Consider the following 12,735-nt stretch of genomic DNA (forward strand, 5'->3'; position numbering starts at 1 on the left):
TTACCGAAAGAACCAAGAAGATGAATCCCTGCAGTCACGAAAGCTTTAAATCGAAATTTAACTGTCAACTAACTAATTTAAATTACATATATATGAAATACATATTGTCTGTAAATCATATTTTATAAATATAGAATTTACAACTCTCTGTCAATGTATTGCTGGGTAAAAACCTCCCCACGCCGTATTGCTACTGGTGGTTGTTTGACACGTTGTTTTTCGTTACTTTTTTTTTGTTCGAACACCGCAATTGGGTCCACGGTCACTGCCTCGCGTGTGGGCGATAATCTCCAAGGCCGCTTCGTTCTGCCACCTCGAGATGTTACTGCACAGGAGGCGCGCTATGAATAACACTATGAATAACACGTGACGACGACTGTGCAGGGCTGGAGGTTGTTTTTCGTTATTTTTTGTTGTTGTTCGAACACCGCAATTGGGTCCACGGTCACTGCCTCAAAGGCCGCTTCGTTCTGCCACCTCGAGATGTTACTGCACCGGAGGCGCGCTATGAACAACACGCGACGACGACGACGACGACGGAGGAGGAAAGAGCGTGGCAAGGGGCGGTGCGTACTGGTTCCCATGAAGAGCACGTCGTAGGGCCCGTCCTCGGCCTGCACGTGGTGCGCCACGATGCGCGTGAGCGCGTACTCGGCGGAGGTGAGCGTGAACACGGGGCGCCCCAGCGCCGGCGCCACCGCCCGCGCCATCAGCGTGTGGCTCCGCGCGAAGTGCACCACCTCGTCGGGCAGCTCCCGCGTGCTCCGGAACGACGGGTCGTACGTGCGGCTTGGGCACTGCACGCACGAGCATGCAGGCAGGCAGGGGCGGGCGGGCGGGCGGGCGGGTGGGTGGGCGTACAGGGCACGCGGAGTTGTTAAACGCCAACCAAGGCTGCTACCCGGCAAAGAAAAATAAATCGATCTTGATTTGAAGCTTTCGTGACTGCAGGAATCTATACGTCTTTGGTTCTTTCGGTAAAGTGACGTAGTTAGAAATAAAATAAAACAAATCACGGTGTTTCGATCGCAACACTTGACTTTACCGAAAGAACCAAAGAGTATGGATTCCTGCAGTCACGAAAGCTTCAAATCAAGATTAAAAATAAATCGCTTCTCAGGTTGCTGATAATTACTGAACAAGTTGGCGGTTTCTCAACAAGGCTACTGGCTTATGAATGTGCTCACCACCCAAGTGAGGGTTCGGGCAAGCAACCATCCAACTGTGCAACTCAGTGGGCCTTACCTGGTCACATAAAAAAAAGTTCATAGTTAAGTTTAGTTTTTTTTTTATCAACTCACCAACAAAGGCAGAACTGCCAGCTATCCAAGGAATCATGCGTTGATTTATCAACATGACCTTTGACTTATCAACCAGCTATTAACTAATCAATTCACCGAACAAGAAATTGGACAGCCAACCAAGCCAACAATTAATCATCCAGTCTATGAAAATGTCAACCAACAAAACAACCAGATAACTTTATCAAGTAGGCAAGCGAACCTTGAAGTAACTTTCCATCGAACCGAACAGCTGTCTGACTCGAATACCAACTGTCCAATCTACCAATTAATCAACCAGCCTCCCATAGCACTTAATAACCAATTCAAGTAATTTATCCAACTGTGCATTAATGCAGTGAAATTAGAGAGTTAATCACTATGGCTAATATTTTTGTTCCAACGATTACATTTTTTGTTTGGAACAAAAATTGTGAGGACATTGAGCAGCACTTATTTTAATGTGGGGACTTAGAAGGTAAATCTTTTCAAGAGATCCTTTGGGAAAAAATAGGGTTATTGTAATGTTGTAGTTCATTATTGCCGAGTTAATTCTATTGCAGGATTTAATACAGTGCCTTGAATTTGATCTCGTGAACAATTCAATAGCTCAACAAATAAATGACCGCAAAATTAATTGAAAATAAACTCTTTATTTTCTCTCTGCAGACTGCTCCTTTTAAAAAGTTTAACGGTAGGGTGTTAATCTTGTAAAAAGGTCGAGTTACTTTACATGTTAAAGGCCATAAACTTTTGTGGCTTCACGAGTTTAATGACTCAAGAGCTTAATAAAAAAAAACATGTTTAAACCTTTACTTAGTGCGCTGCTTTTACCAATCACGCATGAACAACCAAAGTCTGGAACAACTACAGACAAAAGTAAAAATAATAAAATACAAAAAACACTCCCCCACAACCAATGTCGACAACGGAGAGGTGGTACAGTGGTTAGCGCCCTGTCCTATGAACCTGATTCCCCCGAGTTCGATCCCCACCCACTGCACAGCGTCGTTGATGAGTGACATCTGAAACGCTCACTTCACCGCCACACATTGATAAGTCCAGTGAAGCATGGTCAAACAACCCCCATACCAACCTCCCCATGACGCATTGACACCGTAGCGCGTTGAACTTCTTTCGCACCGTACGCAAGCCGACCGCGCCAATCGTGCGAGCCGCACACTCACCGTGCCGGGCCTCGGGTACGGAACCTTGCCCTTGTACTCCGTCCAGCCGAACTCCTGTCCCTCCTTGTGTGCAAAGGGCCCGTTGAAGACGGCTCGGACGTCCGCGGCGTGGTACACGCACACGGCCGACCCCTGGAACACGGCGCTGAGGGGGGTGGGCCGGGGGGTGCAGGCAAAGACGCGGTAGAAAATATACAAACACCGCCGAAACTAATCAGCGCAACGAGCGTGAAAGTACCCGTGCAGGCGCCGCTCCTCCGGCGACGGTTTGACCTTCTCGACAAACAGTTGGGGGCAGAGAAATAAAAATACAAATCCCGTACAAAGGAAATTTAAAGTAATAGCATCAGCAAGCAGCACAGAGTGATATTCAAACTGCGTTTTGGTAGTTTTGCGTGGGCGAGGTTATTCTCATGTGCACAAGTGATTTTGTCCATCTGCAGTTTTATTCAGTGCGCGCTGCAGTATCAATTTACAGAACCGTTTCTTTATTTGCGCGGAGTCTGTTTTACGTCACGCTAGATTAGGATGCTCTCTGAAGGGGAATGCGCATGGTGCAATATCTTCCCCCACAGTCTTCAAGACCCTCCACGGACTCGCCCTTGCCTTCCTCTATCCACTCATCTCACGCCACTCCCAATCGCATGCTCTCTGCTCCACCGACTGAGGTTTGTTGTCGAAACCCCACGTCAACATATGCTCAAACTCAGGTTGCTTCTCCTCTTCTGCTGCCATTATTGTTCTATTATAGCCCATTAACAAGATAACACTGGTCAACAACAAAAAAAACTTTTTTTCTGGCCTGGACTTTTGCAGCTGTTTTAGACTAATTTCAGGGTGCTGATTCCAAATCTGATCTCAGATTTGCTCTATCACATCTCATTTTATGCTATCGGCATACCCCATTTTCATTGATTTTACCCGAAACTCTGTCACTTATGATTGCAAGTTGTTGCGAGTCAGTGACTGCTTTAGTGTTAAAATATGGTGCTGTATTTTTAGGATAGTGTGTTTATAATATCATTTTATGTAGATACCCACATTTGTTTAATATTTTTCTTCTGCAGTTTTTATTGAAAATGCAATATTTGATATCTCAAAAACCTGATGTGATAGACAAAAACTGATTTGGAATCAGCACCCCAAAATTACCTTAAAACCGTTGGAATACCTTATGCCAGAAAAGTGTGTTGACCAGTGTAATAGAGGTAAGTCTGAGCCAATAGAAAAGGGTATTTGAGGCAGGAGTGCAACTCGACGATGGGATACTGTCAGGACAGATCTTGGAAGTCCACTGAGTGTCTCTGTACAGCAGCTGTGGGATCTGGCAGAGGGCAGGACTTGTCCGCCAGGTTCAGTGGCATCAACCATCACGCAAACTCCGGCCATCCTCGCCAGCGGCTTTTGACTCGGCCATCGAACAAAGTCGGTCACCGTATCGCGCGCTTTCAGACGCGCTTCCGCGGCCGTCTGGAACGCTCTTCCATCCGATATTAGGAAGCCACTTGGAGGTGTGCATTTTATAATCTAGATCGAAAACTACTTTCGTTTAGAACTGATTTTCACGTTCAGTTTGTTGCCCTCCCCCCTCCACACCGCACTTCCGATTAGCACACTTGGCTAAGTACGGTGCGACAAAAACGTTGAACATGCAGCGGGTTATTTGATCGTAGGCTTTTGCCATCAATGACTTTGGCCGATGACAGCATCTCCCAGTCACTCACTCCGGCTGTCTCTCTCTCTCTTAACCTGGCCCCTCGCGCTCCTCACCTGGAGGTGCTGAACACGGCGTAGAGCAGGGGGTTCCTCTCGTCCTTGGTCGGCTGCAGAAACACGTCCTCTGCGAAAGGCAACAAAAACCATCGGCGACAGCTCCAGCAGCAGTGCGAGCAGCAGCAGCAGGTGGCAGCAGTAGCAGGGGGCAGCAGCAGCAGAGGGCAGCAGTCGCGACGACATCGACCAGAGTGGCATCGTTCAACAAAACGATGCCGCAGAAAAGGGAGAATTATAATTAATTTGCAGGTTAGGCCGAGCAATGATCGGGCACGTTCTTGTTTTATATATATGAAACCCTCGATTTTGTTCAACGCGTGGCAATTACTGTTGTTGTTGTTTTCGTCGACCGGTAAGGCGAAGAACAATTATACCGTGTCTAATTGCTACGTTTGGATTGGCCGTGTCGGGTGGTGAAGGGGTTTCAGCGACAAAAAATGTTGCCAAGATCTTTACGTGGCCAAACGCCGAATTCAATTACGAATCACAACATCGGCTGCGAAAACCTACGACGCGTTAAGTTTAACTGCAGGAGCCTCTCGCTCGCTCGCCGGGGGCTGCGCTTTGGTGGAAACTGCGCAGTGGCCGTGCACGTGCGTCACTTGCAGCGCGATGAGATGAAGGAGAAGAGGAGAAGAGGAGGAGGAAGGGGAAGAAGGGAAAGGGGATGGAGCAGCAGGTGCATCTCCTTCGACACGGGTGACTCACACGCGAGGGTGGACCCATGACAGCCGAGCTTCTGCCACCACTCACGCGCTAATTACTCACGTACGTAAAGCGCCCATGTGTGCGTGCGTGTGTGTGTGCGTGTGTGTGTGCGTGTGTGTGTGCGTGTGTGCATGTGTGTGCGTGCGTGTGTGTGTGTGTGCACGTGTGTGTGTGCACGTGTGTGTGCATGTGTGTGCACGTGTGTGTGCACGTGTGTGTGCGTGTGTGTGCACGTGTGTGTGCGTGTGTGTGCATGCGTGTGTGCATGTGTGTGCGTGTGTGTGTGCACGTGTGTGTGTGTGCACGTGTGTGTGTGTGCACGTGTGTGTGCGTGTGTGTGCGTGCGTGTGTGTGCATGCGTGTGTGTGTGTGTGCACGTGTGTGTGTGTGTGCACGTGTGTGTGCGTGTGTGTGCATGCGTGTGTGCGTGTGTGTGCATGCGTGTGTGTGTGTGTGTACGTGTGTGTGTGTGCGTGTGTGTGCATGCGTGTGTGCGTGTGTGTGCGTGTGTGTGCATGCGTGTGTGCGTGTGTGTGCATGCGTGTGTGTGTGTGTGTACGTGTGTGTGTGTGCGTGTGTGTGCACGTGTGTGTGTGTGTGTGTGCGTGTGTGTGCATGCGTGTGTGCGTGTGTGTGTGTTCGCAAACAGCTGGACGGCTCCGATGCACCGAGAGCAACGATCGGACCCCCTCCCCCCCCCCCTTCAAAAAATCTTCCTGCCATCGTGGAATTTGCGAATTCAAAACATAATTTTTTTCTTTTGTACCGCTCCCCTCGACCACGACGTCGATCGGAAGAAGGCGCGCTGCCGTGCGAGCGACTCCGCCGCGCGGGTGTGAGGGAACTTTCCCGGCGCTCGCGGGCAAGGAAGAGGAAGGGAACCCGGCCACATCCCTGCGCGGCCGTTCGGTTAGGGCCGCCGTCTCTCGTTCGGCTCAGGGACTCCCCCCCCCCCCTTACCCCCCGCGGGCCCATCGATCGCATGGAGTCGTCGGGTCTAGCGGCTGTTTTGACGGTGAGCAGCGGGGGGGGAGAGGTTCGCGTGGGCCACCACTGTCGTTCAGGACACACGTACGGATCTCGTCGAAGTGAGTGTCGATTCCGTTGGGCCCCGGCACGGAGCACACGAGCCGAGCCTTGAGGAACGTCGTCCACTTGTTGATGAGGCTGCGCTGCCCGCCCATGTCGTTCTGTTCGGGGGGGGGAGGTAGGGGAGAGCGGGGGCATGAGGAGGACGAACGCTGCCAGCTCAGGCCGCGCGATTTGTTTGCGGCGATGGAGCGGACGCGGTGTCGAGTGTCGAACCGCGGGTTGGCATGGGCCCTGGTGCGAGGAACGCAAGAAGAGCACGTGTGTATTCATGTTGAAGCTCTTTATGCACCGTACGTAGCAAAGCGTGCTCATCGGAGGTGCGGGGAAAGGTAAAACAAACTAAACACAACGAGCAGCTCTGAAAGAAATGAGTTTTCAATCTCGATGATTTAAAACTGCATGGCTCCAGTGGCTTCCTAATATCGGAAGGAAGAGCGTTCCAGACGGCCACGGAAGCGTGTCTGAAAGCGCGAGATGCGGTGACCGTCTTTGTTCCGTGGCTAGCCAAAAGTGGCTGCTGCAAGGATGACCGGAGTGTCGCGTGGTGATGGTAAGGTATTGTGGTTCATTTGTGGCAAGCACTTTATGTGTACCGGTAATGAGTGCGACCTTCGATGTGAGGCCCTCTCCCTGTCCAATTCCCCTCCCACCACCCTCCTCGCCGCACCTCCGATTAGCAGCACGGTTGGCTACGTACGGTGCGAAAGAAGTTCAATATGCATGCATAATGTGCATAGCCCAGTGCAGTCCCACCGCCTGCACCCTCCATGGCCACGCCATTAGCGGTGCACGAATGATTCTATTTCTGGAAATTCAATTCCCCTCCGATTTGGACTTTAATTGTATTTTAATCAAAATACAGCGCGGTGATCATAGCTGTTGTGGGAATTATAATACGGGTGAGTACAATGAACAGAAGTTCTGGAGAGCGTGTGTGTGTGTGTGTCTGCTTTGTTTCTTTCAAATATAACGAGGGCCAGGTTAAACTCACTTGTATAATTTGGTTCATCAGGCAAGAGTCATGAACTGTTTATATTGCAATTTTAACAATTGCCAGCAATTGTTTTGTTAACAAGTCACACTAATATATATTCTACACGTTTCGGTTGCTTTACGGGCAATTTTTCAATTTGAGCAACAAATTGTGTCGTCGTTTCACCGAAGAAGAATTCATCGCAGTTGGGCGAATTGTTTCGCTCTCTCTCTTTTTTTTCATCTGCGTTTTTCTTTGCGCTAAACGCAAAGAAAAACGGCGGCGCTAACTTCAAGGGCACGCACGTGTTTGCGTTCGTAACGAGTTATTTTTTTACCCTAATTTGTCACGTATTGCGCAGTACGCTCAGAGTAAAGTGGCATAAAATTGCCAGGCTAAACATTGTGCTGCTTAATGCTGAGAAAATAAAACGCCGTTCAGAGTGGAACAAATAATTACGGCACGCACGACACGAGGTGTCGCGTTCGCTGCCGGGCAGGCCCACAAATGATGCAACCTCGCAGACAACATTTCTTTAAATATTCCTGATAAAAAAAAATGTTGCATATAGGTTCATCAATTTTCATTTACACATAGCTTAGCAATTTTAATCACACGTAGGTTACCAACGTGAAGGCAATCAATCTGCGGTGCTGTGACATGTGGCTCATATATATGGAACGAGTCGATGGTTTGACGCGTGCACGAGGCTGGTGTGCACCCTCGCCACGGCAGAGGTCGCAAACGGGTTTTGATTCCTTACCCGTACCCGTACCCGGCCGCACCAGGGTCGTACCTGGCCGGGTACGGGTACCCGTTCCCTACCCGTACCCTACCCGAAATGAGTGACAAACGGTTACTCACCAGTGACTCACGGCCTGCCCGTACCCGTACCCGGCTGCACCAGGGTCGCAAATGGCTACCCGTACCCGTACCTGGCCGGGTACCCGGATATCGGGTAGGGTACGGGTATCGGGTACCCGGTTGCGACCTCTGCGCCACGGCCGTCACGTCAACGTGCATCCCACGCTGCGGTGTCCTACGAGCATTTCTCACCCGCCAACAAAAGTTGGGGCAAAAATTTAAATGATGTATCTGAATACATGCAAGTCCGAGACGCTTGAAATATAATTCTCAAGGAAAAGCTGCTAAAAAAAAATGCCCATTCACGATCGCGCTTTTTATACTACCCACTTCCCTAACGTGTCTTAAACGTACTCCCCGAAATCATCGCAGTGCCCTGCGAGGCAGGGGTAGCCACTTACGTGCCACCCTCGGCGAACTGAGACGTTGCCGTGGTTGACGGCCACGTTTCAATTCGCAATCCTCGGTGCTTTTAATTTCCTTGCTCGCCACGTCAACGTCGATAGCGTCTGCAACGTCCCCCCACGGCGCAGGCCCCGGTAAAATGTGCGCCCGAGTGACTGGAGTCTCGCGCACGCAAGCCGATGCGTCGAGCTGCGTCAGAATCAATTTCGATTGACCGTGAGCACGTGCGTACGTCGAACGCGCGTGGCGCAACCGCGCTCATCGGTGGTGCGCGTGGGAAGGACATCAAAAAAATATATTTTTTTTAAACACCACAAAAAAGCAGTTCTAAAGAAATAAGTGGTCGGTGAATCTCCGCGTGCCTATTAACTACTTCAATCGGTCTTCTTGGTTCTTTCGGTAAAGTCACGTAGAAGGGAAGTAATAAAATACTAAAAATAAAACATAATAAAAGAATTCTCACGACGTTTCGGCCACAACGCAAGCAGCCGTCCTCAATCGGGTGAGCGTAAACAAGTGGGAGGAGACACGAGGGAGGGGGGGGGCCGAGATGACAAATGGCAGGCGGCCAGGCCCTGAGTGTATGACAGGAAACCGAGATAAAGAAGACACCAGAGGAAGGGCTTAAGGGAGACGCTTGAAGGACACGGATCCAAACAATGGGCATATGTTGAGTTTCAATTGCACAGACCCCCTTGGGTTGGACTCTGCTGATTGGGAACTGCCGTCCCTCGGCGCATGGACACGGAGTGTCCTCGGCAAAGCGCTGCTGTTCATCGCCCACCGGCGCATCGCTTCAAGAGCTGATCACGAGAGTGCGAGGCGCTTGGGACGCGTGTTTAAAATAAGGGAACGGCGACAACATTAAGTAATTTCGCCTCTTGTTCAGAAAATTGGTCCAACGGTACATTAAAAGCATCCGCAGACTTGCACTCGTGACTTAATCAATACCATCATCACAATTAGCTTCTGTCTAGTATCCATTTGCCGGATGAAGGCCTCCCCATGCCGTCACGATGCCTCACAATATCCATCCCCTGCACAGGGGCACCGTGGCGGCGGGATGTTAACTACCTCGCCTGGTATACAGGAGGTCGCGTGTTCGATCCATCAAGAGCCGAGATCGTCACCTAATTCCCACCACGGCGGTTCCCCTGGTGGGCTCATTCACTTTGTCGGCTGCAATTCCTTCACATTCTCGCCCATCGGCCATCATCCTCTTGCTGCAATGTGCCCTGCCCGAGCCCAATTACTTTTCTTTACAGTCGATATGATGTCTCTGACACGCATTTGTTCTCTGGTGCACGTCTCTCTGTGTAATTCCAAGCATGCAGAACACCCTTGCTGCTGTGCGCACTTTTCTGCATTTCAACTTGGTACTCAAGGTGCTGCACATCACAATGAACGTGGAAGCAAATGCAGCGAACCAAAAGCAGGAGAGAATAACTTCGCGTTGAGGAGGATTTTAACCATCGCGATTGTCTCCGATATCATTAAGCACGCGATCGATGGAAAACGCTCTTTTCTGGGTGCAAAAACGTGCCGCTTAACGTTGTGAAGTTGTTCTATTTTTTCTTCAAATGTGTCATCCGGCACATTTGCATCTTTATTTCATGATGTTCATTCCAATCCGCCTTCTCAATACATTACCAAAACTCATAAATATATAACCTCTTGTTAATTGGCTGGAAACTTGACAACATAAAGAGAGGACTGCAGAGCTTGGGCTCGCCTGTGGCTCCTCGGCGATCGTGAGATGCATTCTGCATGAATGATGACCACTCGATATTAAACTCAATAAAAATAACAAAATGTTAATTTGGTGTCCTCAACAACTGTGGTATACTCTTTGGTTCTTTCGGTAAAGTCACGTAGGTGAAAATTAAAATAACTAAATTAAATCACGACGTTTCGGAGGCAACACAAACTGTGGTATAGCATTCACACACACGCACAAACACATGTGCTAGCATACATGAATTGCATGCAATGCCATATTCATTCCTTATACTGCATAACAAAAATTTCTTAAAGGAATCAATTATTACTCCACGACTAATATTAACACGTATCTGAATTACCACGGCATTCCATACGCCGACGACATATTTCTGCAATCATTAATGCAATTCATTTCAGAAACCAAACACACAAAAATCAACATTTCAACATTAAAAAAACAATATTGCCTGACTTATGGCCATTATATAGTTGTGAAATTCTCGGGTACCCTCATTTGAATTGTTAAATAAACAGCACGGGGCTATTTGGCTCATATTTCATGTTGATTTAGTTGCTAGAAATTCTGCCCAGCCGTAACATTTCACGTGTCGAAACATTGCAGGCAGTGTTACGCCACCTCCCACAAAAGCGTCTCGTTAACCCCCGAGCACAATAAGCTCCCTTTTGCCCTCCGCACAATACATTCAGCAACGCGCCTAACGTAGATAATCGGGGCGCTGAAAGCCGTGACCGCACACAGGACCCCGTCCTCTTGATAAATCAAAGCACAGCAAGCCTTCAGCCCGTGTTAGCGTCTCCGTTTAAACATATCACGTGTGGTGGGGGGGGGTGCTATTATACGAATTAAAACAAATAAAACGAAGGATGCTGCCGCGGTGGTAACGGTTCGCACACTCGACTTGACACACAGCGGTCGCCGGTTTCGATTTGATCTCCCGGCACGGCAGGTGAAACGACGCGGCAAGTGTATGCAATCTGCCCGCCTCTGCTACACGCGGCAGTGTAAATGTGTTCACCGCGGTTAGTCAATCGAGGGGAGCCGCCACGGTGCGGACGAGTCAAGTGTGGCTGCTCCCACTTCTTCCATGGCCAGCCGCGTACGCTGCACTCGAAACTATTTTTTTAAATATTTTACCAGGTAAGGCCCACTGAGCTTCGTAGCTCTTTTTCAGAAACAACCTGGCCACACATGATAGCTCAACAAAGTGGCTTACCGTGTGGACATTTATAGCAGCCGAATACTCTAAATGCGTGTTGATTCTAAATGTGGAGGGGAAAAACCTGGAGGACCCGGAGAAAAATCCACACTCAAAATATACAGCAGCAGGCGTCAGGTTCGGGATCGAACCCACGACCTCCTGCACACCAGGTGAGGTAGTTAACATCTCGAGGCCCTTCCGGCAGCAGCGGCATAAGCAAGCAATCGCAGGGCTGCGCCTTGACCCGACGAATAGAAGAACAACTCCAAATTCACGAAGCCAAGAAGCCACTGGGTGAGAGAGGCAATTTTGTTTTGTTAATGCGGCAAAACGGCAAAGCCGGACTGGCACGTCGCCACGATCGGCGAACGCACGCCTGGCTTCGGTGGCTGCCGTCATTTAATCAAAGTCTTAAGCAGGGCTCAGCTACAACTTGCAGACGAACTGCAACATTTGGAATGCTTTCAAAAATACCCTTGTGCATTTTGTCATGGTTCGAGTAATAAAAGGGAGCTCAGCTGCATCCGTATTGTGGCTGTGATTTGCCATTAGGGAATAGGCGGAGACACAGAAAAAATAGATTTTTTTCCGAACAAAAATTAAGCGTGAAGTACTTATTGGAAGCCAGAGAGCCTTCGCGTGTTTAAGTATGCGGCGACAGCTTTCATTTTGCATTACTCATTTACGCTAACCACATTTGAGCTATAATAAGTATAACCCGTAAAAACAAAGTTTTTCACTATAAATCATTTATATGCGTGGCAGCGAACTTAATATAAAGGATTTAAAAGTATATTCGCCTGTGGAGGACGCGGGGATCGATCCCGCGACCTTTGGCATGGGAAGCGAGGGCGCTACCAACTGCGCTACTCCGCCACGGCCTGTGGAGGGGTTACGCTCTGGGCTCTTACACTGTGACGTTCAGCCAAAGCCATGAATGAGTTATATTTGAATATATGTAAAATTATTTTTTTTTGCCTAAAAAGTGTAAAATTTTGTGAATTTTTTTTCACGAACATTAATTGTCACGCACACCGAGTCTGTGTGGAAAATGTCAGCTCGATTGGATCACGGGAAGTGGGTTAAAAACGACCGAAAGATTTGCACGGTCGTAAACAAGCACGCAAGCAAGCACGCAAGCAAACAAGCAAGCGAACTTAATATAAAGGATTTAAAAATATATCAACGTTTTCGATTCATTACATTAGCACTGTAATACACATATATTCTCTGCGGATAATTTGCAATATGACATTTTTCGTTGTTAACTGGTGACCAGGCCTGAGACCATCAAAACTTCTCCACCATGGTTATGACGCCTGAAAGTCAGAATCACAGCACAATCAGGTCTGCATATTTAAAGTTCCCAGGTGCGTGCTGAGGGCAGAGCCAATGAAAGTCGATAGGATATTTGCATTTATGCCTTGAATTTTTAAAAATGTGGAATGTTTCATTTCGCAAGTTTTTAGTTTCCTAGCTCTGCTCCACATTTCATTTCCCAGAGTTCTTTG

The 12,735-nt window shown here is 48.7% G+C and overlaps 1 protein-coding gene across 1 annotated transcript in view; it reads right to left on the reverse strand.

Annotated features, from left to right (window-relative positions):
* The window catches only part of LOC144944314 (semaphorin-3D-like), a 54,031-nt gene that overhangs the window by 23,830 nt on the left and 17,466 nt on the right, over nt 1-12,735 (reverse strand). The window contains exons 8-11 of the mRNA XM_078872378.1: nt 6,024-6,138; nt 4,238-4,307; nt 2,468-2,612; nt 575-797 (exon numbers count right to left, since the gene is read on the reverse strand). Coding sequence (XP_078728504.1) covers nt 575-797; nt 2,468-2,612; nt 4,238-4,307; nt 6,024-6,138 — 553 coding nt within the window. The remainder of the gene's footprint in view (nt 1-574; nt 798-2,467; nt 2,613-4,237; nt 4,308-6,023; nt 6,139-12,735) is intronic.

This window comes from Lampetra fluviatilis, chromosome 34 (genome assembly GCF_964198595.1).
Source record: "Lampetra fluviatilis chromosome 34, kcLamFluv1.1, whole genome shotgun sequence".
NCBI classification, from domain to species: Eukaryota; Metazoa; Chordata; class Hyperoartia; order Petromyzontiformes; family Petromyzontidae; genus Lampetra; species Lampetra fluviatilis.